The sequence below is a fragment of the Daphnia pulex genome, chromosome 1, assembly GCF_021134715.1.
Source record: "Daphnia pulex isolate KAP4 chromosome 1, ASM2113471v1".
In the NCBI taxonomy this organism is placed as follows: Eukaryota; Metazoa; Arthropoda; class Branchiopoda; order Diplostraca; family Daphniidae; genus Daphnia; species Daphnia pulex.
Window position 1 is genome coordinate 2194239 of NC_060017.1, and position 22885 is coordinate 2217123.

General features: G+C 43.6%; 1 protein-coding gene across 1 annotated transcript in view; it reads left to right on the forward strand.

The window, feature by feature from the left end:
* The first annotated feature begins 2518 nt into the window (after nt 1-2518).
* The window catches only part of LOC124208760 (neural cell adhesion molecule 2-like), a 29592-nt gene continuing 9225 nt past the window's right edge, over nt 2519-22885 (forward strand). Inside the window, exons 1-2 of the mRNA XM_046606662.1 lie at nt 2519-3577; nt 21426-21667. Coding sequence (XP_046462618.1) covers nt 3289-3577; nt 21426-21667 — 531 coding nt within the window. The 5' untranslated portion in view covers nt 2519-3288. The remainder of the gene's footprint in view (nt 3578-21425; nt 21668-22885) is intronic.

Genomic DNA, 22885 nt, shown 5'->3' on the forward strand with positions numbered 1-22885 from the left:
TGCCACTTTTTACCGCTTTGCGCTGGATATTTTCGCCCACGAGATAACACATATAAGTGGATGATGGCCTACTACTCTAATGTTACACACACGATGTGTGCAGCGCAACGTCGAGGGCGTTCACGCTGCCGTACATTCGGCGGAATTGAAAGCAGCAACACTCACAGCGCACTGGTGATCAGCTGTAGCCCTACTATAGTCGTCACGTGTAGTCATGGCGATGCGCATCAACATATATGGCTTTGGCAACTCTAAATATTTTGACAGTCTCTCGTCTACTGTATACACATATAAATATGCCGATATTATAAACGCAGCAGACAAGCAGGGGAAGGAAGTCAACATCAGAATCTGATTTCTTTCCTCTTTCTTTTTTCGCCATGTTGCTAGCTGTGCTGGCAAGTGACAACACATAAAAACAAGTTTGCCATTTTCCTTAGCTTCCCTCCCGGCTTCTGTAGCTGCTTGATGCCTGTCCTGGGAATCCACGGGCCCCGCAAATTGGCGAAACTCACATGCGGATCTAAAGGGAAAAAAAATTGTTTTCACAAGAAATTTATTGGAAACTCTATCGAATTACGAGCAAAAGTGAATCCCTGTCTAGTCGGCATTGCGGGATCTCGCGGTAAATGGATAGACAGCCAGTGTACTCTACTAATATGGACTATCCGCCGTATAAACATGGATACTATATATTACATTCAGTGTTGGTAGTAGTAGTAGTAGTAGTGCGCTACATTTAATCACTGGGTCGTTTTCCAGTTGCGGGGGTCTTGTATATGTACATATAACTGCCGGGATTGAAAGTGGCCATTTGAGGCTTTCAGGGAACGTGACGTGAAGCCTATTTGAAAGACTCGAGCAGCGGGTAACAAGAGAGAGAGAAGAAAAAAGTGCAGCAGCAGCAGTCGGTGTGGCGAATCAATTCCGTGAAACCGTGGAGAGTGCAGAAGAGATAGAGAAAGAGACCGCTGCACAGAAACGTTTGGCTTTTAATAAAAAAGATTTCTTTTCGGTGAAAAAAGCTCGGCGAGACGCCACATCATATTGGATGTATACACAAGAGGGCAACATCAAAATTCCAACCGACAGCTTCATCAATTGTATAACGGGCTAGCTCTCTTTACATATAGAATAATAAGACAATACACAGCACATCTATATGCCACTTGCCCACTCACTGCTACTGGGCTGCGGCTGTGTCCTTGTGCGTTCACAACGGCCGCGGAGATATGTGATGTGATCTCTGGCAGAAAAGAAATTTACATGCCGAATGGGGCGATCACATTCACATCTTTACACCCTCTTTAACCTACCACCCACTCTCGATGGCTCTTTTTTGTCTATTTCGTTATTCTCCGAATTTTCAGAATTGAGCGAGTGAAACTTTTTTCTTTTTCTTTTCTTGTACGAGAGAAGTTTCACGGCATATGCGCCCGGGTGAAATAATAACTCGACTGTCTATATATTAGATATTATTCCTGCATATTTTTGAATGATATTTAGCCCAAGTATATACTGTGCTGTGCTGGCTGCTGTATATTGTTTTGTTTCAATTCGGGCCAAATGTGTATTTGAATATGAGCGGGCGAGGAATGATGGGAATAAAAACGAAGAATTTCGAAACGGGAAAAGGAGGAAATAGGAAAAGGAGAGAAGAAATGTCATTATTTAGATTTCGATCGTCTGCACAGTCGTCGCTCTCTGCTGCGCACCTTACGTTACATAAGTATCTAGCCTAAATCTTTTGGTGTCTGTCAGAAGCAGCGCAAAGTTGAAATAACTTTTGAGCCGTCAACTCCTCTGTAATACTAGGCTCTAGGCTGTGTGTAGCCGATTAATTGCTTTTGTATTACAACATCCGTAATCTGTGCGTCTATGTGCAATTATAGCAACTGCCCATTAATATCGGACTGGCGGTAATATAATTACACGCTTCGGCTGCTAGATGTGGCCGATCTAGTTATCAATGATAGTATTGGGTATGATGCGAGTCCGCCACGTACTAACGTGTGCTAACAGATGCGCAACTATACCCCGCAGCAGTTCGTAACCGAGAGCCAACGGATTGTCTGATTTGTAATGCGGAAAACGGACGATATAAGTAGTAGCTGGACGACGGAAGTCGTATGTAATATATACACAGGGTACCACCCCCCACCGTGACGTTCAACACCCTTTTCGTTCCGTATAGCCACCGACGTCAGAATAATCAAGGATCGACGCGAAGAATGGAAGCAGCTCTGCTGGTGATTGTCAAATGTCTTCTCCGAAAAGCGATCCCGCTTCTTCGCGGGATCAAGGAGCAGAGGAGAGATATACAGAAGCGCCACAGCGCTCGATGCATCTATAAGCGTAGAGTTATAATATGGACGGGATCGTCTAGCGGAGAGAGACGCCGGGACCGGGGACGACGGGAAAGAGTCCAAGTGCGCAGGTACCGAAAAGGCCTATCACGCAGGAAACTCTTGAGCTAGCAGCGCTGGAGCTGTGTGGCTATAAGCACTCGTTGCACTCGCGCTCTTTTCTCTCTGTCACTTTCTGCATCTCTGACTCGTCTCGTTTACCCTCCGTCTCTCTCCCGAGCGCTATAGAAACCTGCTGGGCGCAAAACTGCATCGAATCGGCACATAGTTAGTGGCAGCCACAAACTGATTCTACCAGAGCATATACATCCATCCCGCCCGTCTTGGTTTAGGAGAGAAGAAAAGAAGAAGAAACGTCCAGCGAGTGCTAGCTCCTCTTGGTATCCAACCAAGTCTACAATTTCATTTTCTGTTCGTCTGTGTGTGTGTTGACATTTGTTGCCAAGCTATAAGTGACCGACCCTCAACATTTTCTCCGGCCATCTTCTCTGCTGGCCTCTCTTCCTCCACCCGCGCTTGTTTTCTGAGTAGATTTCGGGGTAAAAGAACTCGCCAAGTGAATGTTTTTTCTGGTTTCTTCTCCGCACTATATCGTTTGTTGTGTTTAATCTGAGAAACAGTGGAGTTGCCGGGGTGAAACTTTTGTATATAGTTGCCCGGACTGCCGCTGATCATTTCAACAGTTTCTGTCTTTTTAACCGTCAAGTGCTGGACTCGGGAGTGGTGCGTCAGAAAATACATATACGTTTTCGAGAGGGGAAAAAGCTTTTCTCTGGCCTCAAAACTTTTTGTTTGTTCGTTTTTTTTTTGGTTTTTTTTCCTTTTCTTTTCTATTTCCCGTTTGACTATTGTGCAGAGTTTGTTCGACCGTTTCCAGCGAAGAAGAACGAGTGTGTATTCCATCCATTTTAGTGCCGTGTGCATGTGTATAGACTGCCGTTGCGCATCGCGGATATACAGGACAGCAGCGGAGCAGGCCGTGAGCGGGTCGGGTTCGTCCGTCCCCAGAGAAGACGGGAAAACGTATCATCCTCGTTGGGAAATGCTGCAAATTCGGGAGTCTCGTGTTCACTTGGTCGATTCGGTCACCAGCACGACAGGACAGTCGCCCGTGAAAATCGTACAGAGTGATCCGCTGCCTATAACTACCGTCCCGATGTCGCTCCGACTACGAATATCTTTTTTCGCCGTCCTTTTCCTGACTCTGTCCGGTGAGTCAAAATCTATAAAAAGAGACAAAAAAATGTTAAAAGTATCTTACATCTTTTTAGCTTCTGTCTGTCTGTTTTTTTTTTCTTTGTTACCCCCTCTTATTACGACTTCCGAGTATTCTTTCTGACCGGTTCCATGGGCTTCCATCCGGCCCACGCGTTACCCCTTTTTATTTGATTTGATTTTGTTGTTTCCGGCCACAATTTGTATCGGGAGATGATCACGCGAATCATTTCCCGTAAAGGAGAAAAACGTGTCCATTCCTACGTATGAAAAAGTACACACACCGCTTATTTAGTACAGTGTACACCCACCCGAATGTGTATAGTAGTAGGATATATTTATAAGTATATAGTTGCGTATATAAAGAAAATCGCATCCGCACGGTATTGGCTTTCCTATCTACGTACGGGTGGAGTCTGGAGTGCCGGTTCGGTTGAGTAGGCGCCGGCGGGTAATTCATCATTGTATCCTCCTCCAAACAGGATACACTAGTCTAATTAGGCTGAAGCCGAAAAAAGAAAAAAGAAAAACTAGGGAGAGAAAGAAGAAGAACATCCAAGAGCCACAGAAACAAAAGCACAAAGAAATAGCGAGGAACTTGTGCACTGGCTGGCTGGCTGGCTGCTATTATATATACCCTACTATACCCTACTGCTACTACTACTGCTCATGATGGCTATAAAGAGACAGGCGTATATATAACCACACACACACACACATATTATATGCTCGAGATCTCTACTCTCTGTAACATTTTGACGATGAGACTTATTGAGTACATTCCCCTCTTCTCCCCGTATATATACACACACAGAGTGCTTGGCTTGTTACAGCAACAATCCGAAATTCCACGCAATAATTGTATATATCTTTGATCTTCTCCTTCTATTCTTTTCTCTTTCGCTTTTTCTTTACATTTCCAACCCAATGAGAAATGGCCGCTCCTCCTGCTCCTCCAGCTGCTCCTGCTGCCTTCATTATATGAAAAAAGGGAAGAAAAAGATTTGTTTTTTTTTTTATCTATTCGCTTTGTATAGGCCTATATGTGTGGCTCCTTATAAGCCAACTTATATAGACATCCGTGAGGAAGGCGATCGCTTCCTGCGAGTGGGAGGTGGCTTCTTCTTTATTTTTTGTTTTTTGTCTGAAGTGGAAATAGAAAACAGAATAAATAGGTTTCCATCCGCTGGCTGGCGGCGGCGGCGGCGGCCACTGCACGCGGGATCTTGACTGACAAGTCAATCAGGTGTATAGGTTAAACAAGCGCTCGATGGCTCGATCCTGCGGCCCTTTATGCCGTGTGGGTGTCTGTTCAAACTGATTGTTTGCTCGCCTTCTTTTGTCTAGACAAACACATTCGAGACGAGAGCCAAACGATTTGGATTTGATGCGAGAAAGCATTACACGCACAAACAGCGCGGCCTATATACGTTATATAATCATTTATAGGTAATTCAGACATTCGTATAACAAGCACTTTACGACAACGGAGATTATCAATTACGCGCGCTTTCATGCGCAGCTTCGATAATATAAAAAAACGACATTTCACTATATAAACGTTTTTGTTTGGGGTTGTTTTGACAATTTCCAAGCATGAAATCGATATTTTTTGGTGTTTCAAACTGAAGGATGTGTCAGCTGACAGCGCCAGCCAGTCCCGTCAGCAACAAAACATGTTTACGTGATGTGTCGTGAGCTTTTTTTTTTCGTTTTCTTTTTTTTTTGGGGGGGGGGGGGGGGATGAAATGCAGAGTTCAAACGTGTCAAACCTCATCCACTAGACCCCCAAACCGTTGCCGCATGAATAATCGTTCACGAAAATTGGCGGTTGATCTTATTATTATTTCCTCGCTCAAAGTGATGTAGGATGAGAAAAAAAGAGAGAGAGACGACGACGATGCCTAATCACCACCCAATCTAATTCCACGTCGAAAAAAAAATTCCTTTCAACTGCGAGAGTTCATCGAGTTTCTGGCTGTTTTTATGGCGGTCGATCAAGGAAGAAATATAAGAGCCGAGAGAGAGCTGAGAGAGACAAATAAATTTTGGATGCACTCCCACCAACAAAAGAGAAGGGAAAATAAATAAAAATAAAAGACGATGGCGAATGCGCAGCAACATAAACATGCAAACACCATCGCACAAATACATAACAGTCAATGCTGATGCCAAAATTATACGAGCCCATTTCAAATCTTTTGCGGAAATCGGAAGATGACGAGAACATTTGGAAGAAAAAGAAAACAAAAAAAAAACGACAAAAATCTCATTTTTCCCTCCTCTTTTCGACTGTATTCGTCCTATATATACATCTACAGACTCTACACACAACTACAAGCGTGACGTGTAATTGCCAAGAGCAATCCATCACGCGGGAAAGATGCGGCTGGTTGGCCTTTGGCAATGAGTCCTAACCGGGACTGCAGAAGTGATTGGGAGCCATCGGCGGAGGATTTCGCGATTCTCTCGTCTATCATTTTCAAATTGCTCAGCTGCATCATCATCGCTGCATGCTGCTGAGCGCATCGATTTCATGTTGATTTAGATGTGTATAGTCTGGGCATGATGACGCATGTCTCCTCCTTGGCGTGTATAGTATCTCTCTTTAGCTTTGTTTCTCAACTGTTATTCCCCAGCAGCATTGTTGCATTTTCGCCAGCGCTGGATCGCGCGATTTATATAATCGGCGTCCATAACAAATGGATAGGCGGAGAAAGGAAAAGAAATAAGCCAGGAATTTTTTTTTATTTTATTTTTTTTTGCCGTTTGGTTTTTGCGTTCGTCGGTTCCTGTTTTTCTGGTCGTTGCCGCCATCCTGCACAGACACAGAGCACAAAAGGAGCGTGAGAGGAGAAGACAAACAAAACAAAACAAAAAAAAAAGAATAAACGACCGGTCTTAAATAACTGGCGTATAGGAATCGACTCGGTCGGTTTCTGCTTTTGCCAGGAAGTGCGCGACTATTGCGCCATTCTTTTCTCTGCTGCCGCTGGGCTGTGTATGTGCGAACCGGGCCCATGCAGCCTATAGTACTTCACACAACTCTTCATGACAGACAGGCCACTTGATCATTTTATTCAGCACATATAGCGTTCGTTCCATATATTCCATAAAATGTGCAACATCAAAACTATGCGCGTTCAAAAATGTGTAGACCTACATAATAATACAGACGAAGAAACAGCAGGGCCTCGCTGATGCATGCCGACTCGCTCGACCGGGGCGGGTGGCAAATATATTCAAGCGGAGAAGAAACCATAAATATGAGCACAGAACAGCCGTGGCTAGATATATGCTGGTGATACCTTCTAGTATATATCTAGATAGTATTATTATTACAAAGTATATACGGAGCGACATACATAGTGTCTGCTGGTGGATATAACGGAGAATATGTGTGTGTGTGGGGGATTGTCGCTGGCGGTTTCTATGCGACAATATGATGCATGATATGCAATTGCGAAAGAAATTCCGCCGGATGATATAAGCGCCAAGCGTCAGAGAGTCCACCAGAATGAATGACACACAATTGCCCGCAGCTGTTGGACCGGACGGTGCTTGTATATATATTGATATCCTTCCTTCCTCTCTCTCTCTCGAGGTATGTAATAATAACTGAACTTATTGCCAGCGCGGCCGTCCGCGAAGAGAGAGAGAGAGAGAGAAGAAAAAAGACAAACAGCGGTGCAATTTGAAAGGCGACGGAAATTGGAAGAAAGCGGATAGAATTAAGGAAATAAGGGCGGCGATTTAGCGCAGCCCATCAAACCGCACGAGCGTAACAGTTTAGACGCATTTAAAAGATATGAATGATACTCTAGTCGTTGTATCTTGAAAAGAAGCTTACAGCACAGAACATCGCAGGACAGAAATATCTATAGCAGCTCCGAATCGTATTGATCGTGTTGCATTTTATAATTTCCTTTTGTATTTAAGCCCATCACCCATATTGTCTGTTCTTTGATCTCTTTCTCCCTCCATTACTTTTTCTTTTTTCCCTTTTGACCAATTTGAGATCCTTGTGAATGCGATTGATAAATACGTCCGGTGGAAAATTGCGCAGCACTTCATCCGTCGCTTCCAAATAGAGTTCCTCCATCCTTCTCCTTCATTCATGCAAGGAGAAAAAAATTGTCCGCCGAAATCCTCACCAATCCGCCCGGCTCCGCGTTGAATATTAGTTTCGTCGAAAATTCTGTTGAAGTAATAATAACAATAAATCTTTCAAAATACGCGGATTCATTTCCTATGAAATTCGGTTGTACGTTGAACACGAATGCGCTCTATCCTATGCATAATTTTCCTTCGATTTATGGTTTAACGTTCAATTAAACCATACAAGCTTATACCGCAGTAACCGCGAAAGTATACATACATCTTTAATGACCGTTAAATGGAATGAATTCAATTTGTCGGAGCCCTGTAATTTTACTAGTCCTATTGAATTCTCTTCTCAGTAAAAACGTGTGTCGCCACGGCATTCAGATCAAGGATATAGGGCTCTATAATATGCACTGCTACACTCAGATGGTTGGTATACGATACGGATCAAGCTATATAACTTACACTTAAATCTCATAAAATGGTTGACGAGCAAGACTGCATGGCTGCGGTGTATTTCGTTATGTTTGCAAATTAGTCGCCGGGTTTTATACGTATATATGGTTTCGGGCAGTTTATAAGACTGACATGTGTAAGAGTTTGGACATGTGGACTGCATATAGTTGCTCTCTGGCCATCACGGTGAACAACCGGCCACTGCTGTGTGTGCTATGCGCAGCTATATCCACTGCAGCTGCTAGCCATGGCCAGTCAAGTCGACTCTTCTCTTTTGACTCTTTGATGTGGCGTTTGTGTTTCGTTCTCTTGACTCTCAGACTCTTGATAATCCCACGAGGGCAGAGCGGAACTGTGCCAGAGAGGAAGGAACTGGACGAAAATGAAAAGAGACGAGAGAGAGAGAGAGTCTCGGAGAATGTTGCATGGCTCTGCTGGATTGTATATAAAAACACATCAAGGGCTTTGGATAATATCGTCGAAAAGCCAAGGTTTCCCCGAGATGCTCCTCTCGCCTCAACTTCTGATTGTCTCACCAACTGTGCCCCCCTCCCTCTTTGCTGCGCTCTTCCGGAAATACAGTTTGTGTGTGGCTGCTGCCACACTGCATATGCTGCTGCGCTATGCTACTACACAACAATCATATAATATATATATCACGCAACAAAAGAAAGTTTGATTTCAGTTCCAGAGGCGAGTGGGTGTGGGTGGGTGTGTGTGTGAGGATAGGCAAACAAAGACAGAGTGTAGTAGCTCTTGTGTATACACACAGCACAGAATATGGACGTTTTATTGCCGAGAAACGAGCCAACGCAACAAAACAAAAGGTCCAGCGGGCGATCTATATATATGGCGGCAACATGCAGCAACTTGTATTACAGTTGCCAGTTACAAAACGCTGCCAATTTGGTGTCTTTTCAGATATTATACGAGCGGCGGAAAGGCAGAGCGCAGCTATATATGTGCTCGACACAATTGTCGATTGATATACAACGCTGGAAAAGTTTTCCGACGACATGCGGGAGAGATTTCATGTTTCAAATTTTAATTTATGGTTGCCATCAGCAATGCGTAATAGCTGCGGCGCTGATTTGCAGTGGACATGCCAGTTAGCCATTTGACGTGACCCTAGTGACGTCGGTCGGACGGTTCCCATCAAGCCACTATAGCTTGGCCGGGCACGGCAGTATTCTTTGACAATTCCCGGCCGTCTTGCGTTTTTGTTTCTACTCGCCTCCGCCCTGCCTTCTGCTGCTGTGAGCTTTAACTCAATTCGCCCTCAAAGTTGAGAGCTGGACGAGAAAGTTGATCTTTTCTTTCTTTGCTGATGGCTGACGGCATTGCGGATGCAAGATCCGGGGTCCAGCAATAATTTGACACGTCCGTCTTGTGCAGTCGAGTTATCAGCCGCCGTAATGGCGAATAGACATGTCCGATTCCGTGAAAGTGCAGCACGCAGAGCAGTCGGAAGTTTGCGGGCAGGAGGACATTGCTGCTGCTGGGGGGCAAATTATGCCGACCCCAAAGTTGATGGACGCTAAAAAAGAAGAGCACATCCGCTACCAATGATTGGCCAGCACGTTTGCTTCCTTATTGATGCTCTTTGTCGAGTTTGAAACAGCAGCGCTGCTGGCAACTCGCCACTTTTCGTTAGTTCGACTTTGCAAATGGCCAATGTTTTCCTTTTTTCCGCTGGGCATCGTTTCGACCATTCGTTTCTCTCTTTCTCTGACTCTCCCAATCGCCCAAACTTTGTTGCAACAGTTTGATATTCAGCTGCATATCAGAGTTTATTTCGACGAAAAACGGTTGACTTTTTATTCATTGGTACCTATCGATATATCGTCGTCGACGGATAGCGCTGGCTACTGTGCTCATTCGAAGCGATATGCACCTCACACTCGTGAATAAGATGAATCAAGCAACTTTTTTCCATGATACACTACTAGAGAGCGATCGTCCAGGTGACTGAGCATTGCCCAGAGTGGGGCATGGCCACTACGACGAGAAAAGCTCGAAGAAATAACTTTTTCCAGGTCGCAACCTACACATATATCCATAACTTAGATCGTGATTCATTAGTTCGTGAGTCCGGTGGCGCGGACTTACGGTGAAAAATGCGCTTTCCTAATACATCGTCCCCCTGTGCTCGCAGCGCAGATATCTCTTTGAACTTTATATTACGTTTTGGTGTCCATCGCTTGCCCAGCAGCTGCTTCTCCCCTACTCTTTCAATCAATGACTTTTGCCTATGCGTTTTCGTCCAATATCAACTAAGAATCAAAAGAAGAATACTATTATATGCCTTGAGACTTTCGTCACGGCACCTTCAAACTTTTTCTAATAAGTTCCAACGAGGGGATAATGTGGACAGATAATTATAATATCGGCGAGTGATACAAAGGTGAAAAAGCCATTTGCCTTTGGGTACGTGATCTCAAACTCGTGAACGAATCAAAGATGCCCTGGAAGAAATCGATTTACCAAATTGCGGGGTAAAGCTGTTCATTTCAAATTAAGGACCGTCGTATTATAGTTCACTATATCCACCAAGGGATCGGCATTCGAGAGTGGGTCCAGCTGCCGGACTGGGCGATCCGTCTCAGAGCGGTGACAACCTCCTTCGTTATATTCTTTCCGTTCGTCCAAAATCAAAGGTCAACTTCTCGGTATTCTCCTGCGGCGATGTAGAGCGGGACGAGTGTATAAGAGTCTCATAAATATCCCCTACATAAACACGTTTGAATGTTGCAAAATTCAAAAGTCTCCGTCTGTTCGTTGCATCGTCAAATCATGCCTGTGGCTTGGACGATCGAAGGACCTCTAAGGTTAACGTCGGAAACATCAGCGGGTTAGTCTGTGTGTGCCCCGCTGTGATACTGTTACGACGATCCAATATTTACACAACGAATGTTAAGGACATGAACCCGATTTCAATAGATGGTCTTGCCAATTTGCAATGACGTCGCGTGTATAAATATAAAAGGGGCGGTGGGGAGGGGATGCACAATAAGCCAATTGTTCCCGTCCATTAGTCTCCAAGCCCAAGCCCAAGAAGCCCTGGCGCAAGCCTCTCTCACAAAGATTCGACAGCAGCTCAGTCGTCTCTGCTGCCTAGACGTTCGGCAGTTCACTTTAGGGCGCGGCCACCATGAAGACAGAGACACACGCACACGCTGGCCTGGCCTGTTGAGCTATTATTATATACATATATTGATCTTTCTCGTCGCTGTATAAACTTGACTGGCTGATACGCGGTGTTATATTTCTTTTATATCTAAAGACTATATAAGAGCTATCAAATCACCGGGGGTGCATTATTATAGGCAGCTTTCATTAATGACTAGGTCCGCTATCCGATGGAGGGAAATTACAAGGCGATGGAGGAAATTTTTTTTGTTTTACAATCTAGAAACAATCAATTAGAAGAAGGAGCTGTTATTGACAAGGGCGTTCCGTCCAACATCCAGCAGCACCTATATCAAATTGATTGTTTTTTCAGCATCTCTGTAGGTTTAGTACCCATGACCCTTTTGATTTGGGACGTTGAAATCTGGCCCAACATCCATGTACCATAAAAGAAAAGTTTAACTTTTGACTTATAGATAAAAGCGACTAAAAATAGGACTCGGCAAATATCTTCGGCAAATGGGCATAGTCAACGGCAGAGACTAACAGCCTGCTGAAAAATGAAAGCAGAGTAAGTCAAGTTCCGTCGATCCAGCCGGAAGAAGAATGGGAAAAAAATGGGAGCTTCAAAGCTATATAAAAGAACTTGCTATAGGCGTGATATTATTATTATAAGCCTCCGGTTCTATCTCGAAGACTGTAAAGGTATTATCAAATGCTTGGCGCTTTCGGTTGCCATATATACTATGTGCTCACGGACGCACGTTTGAGCAATAGAGCTATAGCTTGTTTAACTATTTCATCCAAACGCCTAACTGAACTTCGTCACACGAAAGAAAAAGAGGTGGAAAAGGCGCTGCAGGGAGAAGCCGAAGAAATCTAAATGATGCTGCACTGCACTGTCGTGAAAATCAAAAATTGAATTGCGTTACTGTTTCATAAAGATTCCGGGTCTTTCTTTGAATGCTCAGTTTCTTTATTGATTCGCTGCTGAGAGAAGTTGATCGAGTTTCTCCTGCAGCCTCGTGGCGTACCGATCCAATAGATCGTATAAGAGAACGACCCGAGTCTCGAAAATTAAAACTGGCTGCTGGATGCCTAAAATTCGATCACGTTTTCCTGGAGCTGCTGGAGATTGCATGGGCTTCAGGGGAGAGTCGGCTCACGTGGCGACCAGCCTTATTTTATTTCATTTTGTCTGCTCCGACCTGCTCTACGTAGGCTACGGACTCTATAGCAGGTGTATAGATTATATGCCATTTTGTAGAAGGTAATAGGCTTATACCTCGCTACAGATAATGTCACAATATATATGCTATTAGACTATTGATTGAGTTAATAGATGTGTATAAAGGTAAATAGACGAGGATGCAGTAAAGGCTTATTATACAGTCGGTCACAAAAGGATATAAAGAGTTAGGAGGAAATCTGAGAAGTTTATTCCATCAACTTTCCCATGATATCTGCTTGACTGAACGGGGTCCTATCGTATTATTATTATGACATAACCAGCAACCCTTTGTTGAGTCCTGTCCAACCGGCGTACTTCAAATCTGCCTTATATCTAAGTAAATAACAAGTTTGACATTTAAAACGTTGTAAGAGCCGTGCATCCGACAGCGTCTAGACGGCAGATTTTTTATCAATTATCTCACGTGTTGCCTGCTTCACAAATTATGTGTATATGCAACAACAAAACACAAAAAAGGTAATTTCCAAAGTGGTTCGTGATCGCATCAACAATCTGGTTGTCTTTGGAACTACTGTATCATCTCTTTTTTTTTTAGTTTGTTAAGTGCACATTTAACCTTTCATTCAACAACGATTCCATTGCAAATTGGTAAATCTATAAACCACACCCCCAAGCCCCGAATAAAGCCTGTTATCCCTGTTATAGTCTACAAAGAACAAACCTTTGGTTAAGTGAATCCACTTGTAAGGAAAAAAAATTGTCACCTCTTAGTCGACTAATTTAAAAAAAAAGTGACCTCCGCTCAGCGTGAAGAATATGATTCTTTATATAACGATAAAAGTAAAAACCAACTTGCTTATATTAACTATTTTTAAAAAGAGCTGTCGCTAAAAATAATCATCGCCTTTTTCGTTTCGTTGTAAAAAAAAAAAAAAAAAAAAAAAAAAAAATCAGTGACGCTTTCATTCGCCCGTAGAGTTCATAACCCGTCACACAAAATACAGACCGGTCTTGCATGATAATCCCGTGTATTGTCCACACACACACTATGTTATTAATATGAAATATAGCGCAAGTGATAGTGTCAGACATTCGTCTTGCTGACACTTCCCTATGTTATTATAGATGCGAAAGGGCTGATGCTGGTCGGGGCTGAACGTTTGACGCTTCTAAATCTTCTTGTATAGAGTGGGCGGCATGCTATCGAGTTTGCTACATATATATAGTTAGTTATAGCTATATAGTGTACTCTCTGGGCGCCTACCGATCACGGCTTGAGTATTACTATACGGCGTCTATGTAATAGAACTATGGGCCTGGCCTGGCTTTGAACCGGATGATGTATGTATAAGCGGGGCCGATATGTGTCGGCATCATGGGACGAGACACTGCCTAATCATCAACCACACCCTCTCAGCCCTCACGACCCTATTGGGAGCTATGCCACAAAGTCATTTTTGAGCTGCACACAGCGAAAGACGCTGCCAGTGCACTCATTTCTTCTGTGTGTATGTGAGCGCTTTATTTTTTTCACTTTCCAGCTTCTTTTTATGAATATAAATTTCAGATAGATCTGCATCTATATTTTATGGGTCACTGCTCGTTCACATGAAGGCTGGCCGCTATATATAAAGTCTTGATACCCAGCACCGCCGCACATACATACATACTAGATAGTCTGCGTTGTAATTCAGAGCTTGTATCTTCTTCTCATCCTCTATCAAATATATAAAAGACAAGCCATCAGAAATTCAAGAGAGAAAATGCCATTTCTTATATGGCCAAGGCTTTCGTACATACACTCCGCCCAGCTCAAGGAGATAGAAAAGTGGCCAAACGACGGATCACTGGCGGGCCGGCTTATTAATTGTATATTGCTGCCCTGTAGTCCATTTCTGTGTGCGCTGGTATTTCCATTGCTTTGGATGTACTGGATACTAAATTTATGTCATGTCTAGTAGGGGGAGTGCAGTCCGAAAACGCAAGGTTTTTAAGAGTTAAGACAAGAGTACAAGATAATCCCAAACATCTTTTGTCAGCGCAGGCAAAGAGATTTTTTCTTTCCCTGCGCTGGAAGTAGCTAGTCTGGACTTTGAACGGAAATCAGCAGACGTCATAAATATAGCTTTCCAGGCAACTTTTTTTTTATCCGATTCTGCCTAGAAGATAATAAACGAATAAATAACTCGGGGTAACATGAAAAGTCTCTTTATTATTCCTTTGTACGTGTATGTAGAATGTAGTATATCGTAGTATATAAAAGCTCTAGACATTGCGATTCTTTGGATTGGAATGCAAAGAATAGCAGACGTATACATAGATCGGCCGTATATATAGGAAAAGTGACTCTATTTGCGCTTGCCAATCAGACGAGAAACAGTCGACGGGCAAAAGAAAATGGAAATGAAGACATGAAAAATATAAAATGTGAAAGGTTTGCTGATATGTAACGGCCAGTAATATATGTATGTTGTCTGTCTAGCCTAAAGTCATCTCACAGTCGACTAGAGACATGCAAATACATGTGTGCGGCATCTGCACCGAGCGACATCGAGTCACAGTGACAGCGGGTACGAGGAGATTGATGTGCTTGTATGAAATTCATTTTTTTTTGCAAGACATGTTGTCCTCTTCTTCGGTGATTACATCATATTCCAGGAATTGAGGACCGATATTCCTGACCGTGACTTCCTGGAACGCTTGATTTGTATTACAGACGCTCTTTGATGTTTCAAACCGCAAGTCAGTTGATTCAAACGCGAAGGAAGCGGCAGCCAGTATTACGCAAACGAAATCGATTGACCGGTCGATGACGATGATCAAACACGAACGGTGGTTGTGCTTGTATATTGCTGGTAGGACATAGCAACGGCAGAAACTTTTTTCGGCTTCAGATGATTGTAGCCAAAAATGAAGTTACTACATCAATCCCAATCTACACTACATATTACATTGCGCTGTACTCCCATTCGGCAGAGTTTGAAGCGATAGAAGCAACTAGATTTCCGTTTCCAATGGTCGCATATATAAGAATCTAATTGAGAAACTAGTTCTTACGTGAAGCACCTGGTGTACTTGATGGTTATTATACAGTACACATATTGCATTTTCACGGAATGAGCACGGTTGCGTGATTTCATTGCAATTACGCTTGACGTGTGTGTCTTGTATGAAGTGTTAGTTTTCATCGAATATGCCAGTGGCAGCTGCCCAGCTTTTTGACGGGGTCTTGTCAGCAGCGAGAGCTTAGAAACAACTGGAAGAAAAAAGAAAACTGGCTAGATGTAACCACGGCACGTATACAATACGACTAACGGTTCATTCAGCGATTCAGGTCGCGTCCTTTGCCGAGCCAAGTGCTAAGGAGCCGTGTGTATAGCCTCAACCTACCCTACAACTCTATAACAAAATATAGGCTAGCCAAAGTCAACATGACGGACTGTATGCAGTCTGCTAAAAAGACCCAACGCCCTTACGTATTAGATATATAGGTATATCACATGAATGTGATATGGACAAGATGGAAGAGTTCTTGATATAATAAGATCAAAAGTTTTTCGAGCATTTGTTATTGCTTATTTGTTATTGATTGCTCAAAGTTATTAACTAAAATGCGCTTTGACCTAGTTGCACTCGCTACCCTTTATAGAGTTAGTACTCGACCCCATTATCCATTCTTTCCCCCCTACATTTAGTCAGTCCACAGTTGATGCGGTAACTTTTCTTCCAGATGCGGAGTAGACCTGTTGTCAAATTCGATTGTGTAGGGGAGATATATGTCTGTTGTGTGCTATATCCACCCGAATAATTCGAAAAAGCCAAGTTCCCGCATCCAGACAAGTTTCAGTCGGGACTTAAAAAAAACGACTCGATCTCCATAACAAACAAGTAGTAAATCTATCAGCAATTACATAGGGGGAACGGCAAACATGAAAACAAGGTCTTCTTGACTGAATCCGCGACGAGTTCCATTTACGAGCCACCTACAGATTTTACGTCAAGAGTTTACCTAAACAATCTGATGGAAAAAGAAGCCTCCTCATCGTATCCCAAAATAAAAGTCGAGCCGTAATTGACAGCTGCCAGTTTGGAGGAAGTTTTGGGCTGAGTGATTAAATTGCTTTTCACAATTTCCCATCGCTAATAATAATAACACGCGCACAAGTGTTAGCCCGTCCCGATTCCAGATGCACCCACGCCGAGTTGCGCAATATATCAGTTTATAATATCCTCTCGCGTACGTCATTATCATTAGATCCTGCTGTAAATGAGGCAGACGCCAGCTACACGTTTGACGGAATAAGAGGCAGGTGCTATTATTGATTGGACACAACAGCAATGACAGCACCAAAACTTATTCGAGTCTGTGTCACTGGCATTTTCCCGACATTCCCTCGGTGCGCATCAGGAAATTTCCGGGAAATATCGGCGCAAGAATTTTCACTTATATAGCCTTCAGCGGAATTGCTATGCGCTCCGATGTGTACAGTGTCTTGTGTCGCGTTGTTCACACATGTGTAAAAAAAAGAAGAAGGGCACTACTACTATTAGGTTAAAAGGCTCTTCGCTTTCATCTACGAGCCGCGCTGTAGCAGCTTTATACGAGTTATGCGAGATAAACACAATATTAGTAAAACTATACATTTGAGTTGTGTGTGTTGTGTATGTGTGTGTGGACGAGGAATGAGAACGCGGGAGGGCGGAATGAGTAATCCCGGGTACTAAATTACATTATTATTATTATTATTGTATAAATATATCTATGTGTGTGTGTGTGTGTGTGTGTGGGTTGTGGGGAGTACTATACTTTACTGATGTATTGCACAAGGGCCGGCATTGGATTGTTTTTGTCCCGACGACCGGCCGTGATGAAAGGCAGATCAACGAAGAGTTATGTACGCAGACACAGTGCGCTTTGCTCTTATTGGACGACACAATGCCCCCCCCCCAAAGCAAATGGCACAATGCTCTTTAAACCTTCGTCGCAGATTTTTATTTTTTGTTAGTTTTTACACATCTAAAGAGCTGAAAAGCTAAAAAAAAGTTTTAATCAAATTTTTGCTTTTGGCGCATTTTTTAAAAATCCATCTTCCATTATAGCGAAGTAGACGGAAGTAGACGAGCCGATGAAGTGGGGTGTGGGCCTTTATAAAGCTATCCATCGTGTTTTCGCCGCTTCGTCCTTTTTGTATTTATCGGCCATGTACAGCGTCTATATGTATGTACGCTGCCGATCCGATTCTTGCGAGACGAAAAGGGAAAACAAGTTTTTACAACGCAGCGCTCTCCGTCGTCTTTTGCTATATTTTTGAGACTGATGGACTCTGTCTCATTTTTCTTCTTCTTTTTCCTCTCCGCGCCTCCCGCTCGATCCTTCTTTCTTTTTGTTGTTGTACACGGCAATCTCTTTCACTCCGTCTTATTCCACTCTTTTTATTTTTTCAAAGACACAAGCCGGTATTATTTTTTGTCTCGGAAGTGAATTCAATTTTTTTTTTGTTGCGCTCACCAATATAGTGTAATATATGCTAGGCGATTGTGTCGTACAGTCTGCTACAGTGCCTCGATGTGGGGTATGTATTTGTATTAAAAGAGTTATTCCGCAAAGTGGGACGAGGGAAATGAAACCGCTCCGCGTTGGCGCGTTTATTGAATAAACACGGGCCAAAGTCATTCCGAAAATACTCTCAACCACCCGGAAACTCTTTCATCAAAATCTCACGCATCATCATTTATCACTGCCCTGTTTTACGTCAGAGCAGAGCGATTGATATGCATGATTATGTTAATAATGAAGAAAACACAAATAATTTATTTTTTTTTACTACAAAAGCGGAATGGTTCAAATTCAACTTTCAAAGTATCTAACAATTTTATCAAAAAGATTCTTTGTTAAATTCGCAGACGTCACGAGATAAGAAACGATAAGAAATGGCGTAGGTTTTTCTGACCGGCAAAGGAAAAGAAAAAGGAGCCAAAGTGAAGACTTAACGACAATGGCTAAGAATCGATTTTTTTCTCTCCTCCGACTGATGCACTGGGCGCCCAGTAGCTCAGCAGTGGACGTCGTGAGCTGAGAGCATTCACTGCTGATCCAATCCGGCTAATGGCTTCTGGATCAGGCTCTTCCTTATACTTTATGTATCAACTATAATACTGTAGGTAGTACCTACATATCTGCTGTGTGCCAGTGACTCTGTGTTGGCCGAGAGACGAAGCAAGGATCTGAGACGTATATAAGGAAGGTTCAAAAAGGCGGAATGAGAGAGGGGCGGGCCCACCAATTCAACATGGCCAGCGCGGCAGTATAAGAAATGTCGGCAGATTACACGGCGGGGCGGGAATATATATATCTAGACTCTATAAAGTATGCCCATCTAGACATACAACACTAGATTGTAGATGTATTATTATATAGTCTGATGTAGCTTGTATAAACAGGAGGAGGAGGGGTCACGGGGTTCGACCGAGCGAGGTTATAGACATTGGCGGTTATATGACTGTCCGTGATGACCAGAAAGCTCTGTTTGGTCTTTACCTCGATGGCCCATCAAGGACTTGATCGTTCGTGATGGCGACTCGGGAAAGAAAAAGGGGGGAAATCTCTTTTTTTTTTGTTGCAAATCGCACATGTGCCTCCCTATACTTCCTTTTCCCTTTTTCTGTTATATGTGTGGCTTATCAGAGTAGTAAGGAGGGAGAGAGACGAAGCTTTTCGCGTGGTAATCCTGACTGTCGAGCGCCAGATTTACGGCCGTCCGTCCACCACCAATGTTCCGCCAAGATTCTAGGCCTATATAACTTCGGCTCCTTCCGTTCACGCTCTTATATTCCCTTCCGAAGCCGGTCACAGCTTGCTCTCGCGCGTTCCTTATATTGGTCAAATAAACATATTCGACCCTATCTCGGGGTTTTTTGTTTTTGTTTCCCCTATCCGACGACAATAACAATAAAAAACAATAAGCGCACCCGCACAAAAAGTTGCCACAGGGTAACAACGAACAATATAGAATAACAAAAAAAGTCGGCCGATTCAGTCATCAACCTATCGGCAGTAGACTGCCTTGGACAGCGTCAACCGAATCAAAAAATGAAAGAGAAGAAAAGGGAAATATTATTGAAGAATATGGCTGGTGCTGGATAATAAATACAGTTGCCATGGGAAACGAGCTCTTCCCTGGAAAATGAACGATGGCAACCGCACGTATCAAAGAAAGGCCAAAATAAAGTGCGCTTGCCTCTTGTATGGTCGCTTGGTAGACAAGGTTGTGTACAATGTATAGCCATGGTGAAGCTATATATGCAGTACCAATACACCGACTGTAGAATAACACATTGATTTGGCGTCATCCCTTTTGCAGCAGTTGCATCCCCCGACCGATCGCCGCCTCCGATAGGCGGGGACAACAAAACGGGAAAAGTGCAAGTCGAGAACCAGATGACGCGTAACCATTTGCAGGAAACATAACAATCTACACACACAATCACTGAGATATACCAGAGAGCTATATGTATATATACAATACACGGAGAAGAGTCCATATATATAAGGCCAAGCGCAGAAACTTTTTCCTCTTTTTTTTGTATTTTCTATCGGGATTGCGCCCTGTCACGTGGAATCTGATCGCCAAAATATCTCAAGCCCCTCACTCTCTTCTATGTCTACAAAACGTATATATTTTTCCTATAGATATGTACACTGCCTACAGATCTATACAGTATATCTATAGACATACATCTCAATTGAATTGGCGCTTCACTTTATTTGGCGTAAATCCCATTCGCCGCCTGCATATTCAATACGGCCGTAAAGTTTTCAACCCCACTTTTCTCGGAAGGCTGTTGTTACCAAATTTTTTGAGATGCACACACGTCACGCGGCCTGTCGGAAAAAATGTCTACATATTTTGGTGCATGTAACTGTACTATTTCTCTCTCTTTTTTTCCTTTTTTAAAAAATATATTTCCGATCAAATGGAATCGAATTCCGTCGAGACCGATTTATCTGCCCTTCTTTTGGGCGCGCATTTCTTTCGGAAAGTCGAGAATCATTTGCCTTTGATTGTCACTTTTTCTCGCTGTGTATAGGCGTGATGCAGCGGACGACATCCATTTTCCTTTTCCCCTTTTGTGTGTGCTGGGGATCGAAGAGTCGAGAGGCGCGGGCGACTTATATTCGCTCTTGATGAAGAGCAATTCAGGGCATTTTTTTTCTTTCTCCATTCGTCCAACGGAGTCACGAAACATTTCCGGATTGGCGTCGCTTCGACAAAGGCACTGTTGATATAACATTGAAAAATCCATAATGCTCGGAATCCTCCACATATAGTCGTGCATATAGACTATACGTCGCGGCGCACAGAATGCAAATTGATTGGGGGTAGAATATGGTAGATATAAGATAAAAGCTGATGGATTCGTCGGTGCTGCATTTAAGTATTCAATTCAAATACACGCCGGCTGGAATAGAGATATGCAAGAGCCTCGAGGGGATTTTTAAGTGGACGACGTACATTTTGATCGTCCAACCGTCAGGGAAGACTATATCATCATCATATCCCGCAGCGCAGCAAGTGCAGCACGACGCCAGTTTGTCTGCTTCCTGTTCAAAAGCGACGGGGGGTGAAAAGGGTCACGGTTATATGTAGACGCCTTTGTGATATGCAAATTTTTCAACGTTTCTGCCACCCTGCGACCGTGCGCTGCTCTCTTTCGGCCGGGTAAAGGTTTCAACTGTCAAAGCAAGACAGCCCAGGCGAAATATATATCCTTTGTTACTGCCATGCGATGAAGCGCGTGTGCCTTGCCTACCGGATGCATCCGGAAGGACATTTTCTTATCCTCATAATGTTTAAACTCCATCTGATCCTTCCTATACATGTCTAGTCCATATAGTATGTCTAGACGGCGCGGAGAATGTGGCGATGATTGCAATTGACTTTGTGTTTCTTCTGATGTAATAGGGAACGCGTGTTGTTCGGCGATCGGCCACGACGGAGCCATTCAGATTGCCGTGAAGGCCATCCCGCGGGAGCTGGAGGAGTCAATTGACGGTGGTACATCTCATCGGGTTGCCAGTCTTTTGGTCGGCGGTGGCTTATACACCGGCCCGTATTTCGACCCGTACACCACAGCCGACATCAGCGTTCAAGTTGGCTCCAACGCTGTCCTTCCGTGTCGCGTACGCCAGGCCGGAAATCGATCGGTAAGTCCGGGGGCCCCTCATCTATACCCAATTGCTAGATCTTAAAAGCCATAAGTAGAGACGATGGACTTTATCCGGATTTCCATCGACCGTGCTGCAGCTCTTCATTTCTCAGAAAATGACTCGCTTACTGGCTATTTAGTATTTACATTACTTCGTGGAAATGGGTTTACATCTTGAATGCGACGATTCATTATGAGCTACCTTTTTTTTTAAATTAATTGTCACCATTACAAATCGCCATCAGCAAGACGAGTACATTTTTTCCCCCAATCCGGAGAAAAAGGAAATCGATTTGCTTCATACGATGACTTTTCCGCATTCTTTTGATAAGGAAAAAATGAGAACGAACTGCGAAAATGAACTTCACGCGCTGTATAACTAAATTGTATAAGAGAAAATGTCACGTATTCAATTGTCGAGAATGTAGAATTAATGTCGTTTCTCCTGATGCTACAATTTAAGTCAATCCGAATGCAAAAGATCACGTCTACCGGCAACACTAGCGAAAAATGAAATCAAGTCGGCCAACAGCGATCGGCTTCGCTGCGTACACAGCAGTGCCCACGTCAGTCATCATTATCAATGAATAAAAGCTGGACTGGACTTGCAGACCGTTGCAAAAGAAGAGATAAGCGAGAGCGAATCATTTTCTTTTCAGTCGGCGTTTCCAGGGATATCGTTCCCTGGCCGCGTCACACTGTCGCTCCTATAGGTCAACTTGGTTATATACATCTCACCCCCAAGAAAGAAGCAGAGAGCGCGTGTCGAGTTGAATGTCAAGATTGTCGACAAATAGTACAGTATAGTATATATATATCCACAATAAAGCTCATTCGGCTATAGGCTCTCTTTTATATATTATTACTGTAGTGTGGCGGCACAGCCAAGCGTAGGCCGGGCAGCGCAGACAAAGTTATGCCGTATTGTTATGTGTGCGTGTGGAATAGCCTTGGCTTAGCTCTGCGCGGCTCCCTCCCTGTAGGATACAGTGCGTGGAAAAGGAGATGATGGATTTAGTGACAATGCCAACGTGACAGGGATTCATTAATTTTCGCTGCGAATCAATCAGGAGCGGCTTTGGCTGGGCTGCTGGGGTTTGGATCTGCGCTGCCGGGATACGATGCCAGTTGTCGCCCGGCCACACCGCAATCACTGTCTTCCACGCAATTTTCTCTTACATGGTGGGACGCCGCTGATTCTCGGCTATACCACCAC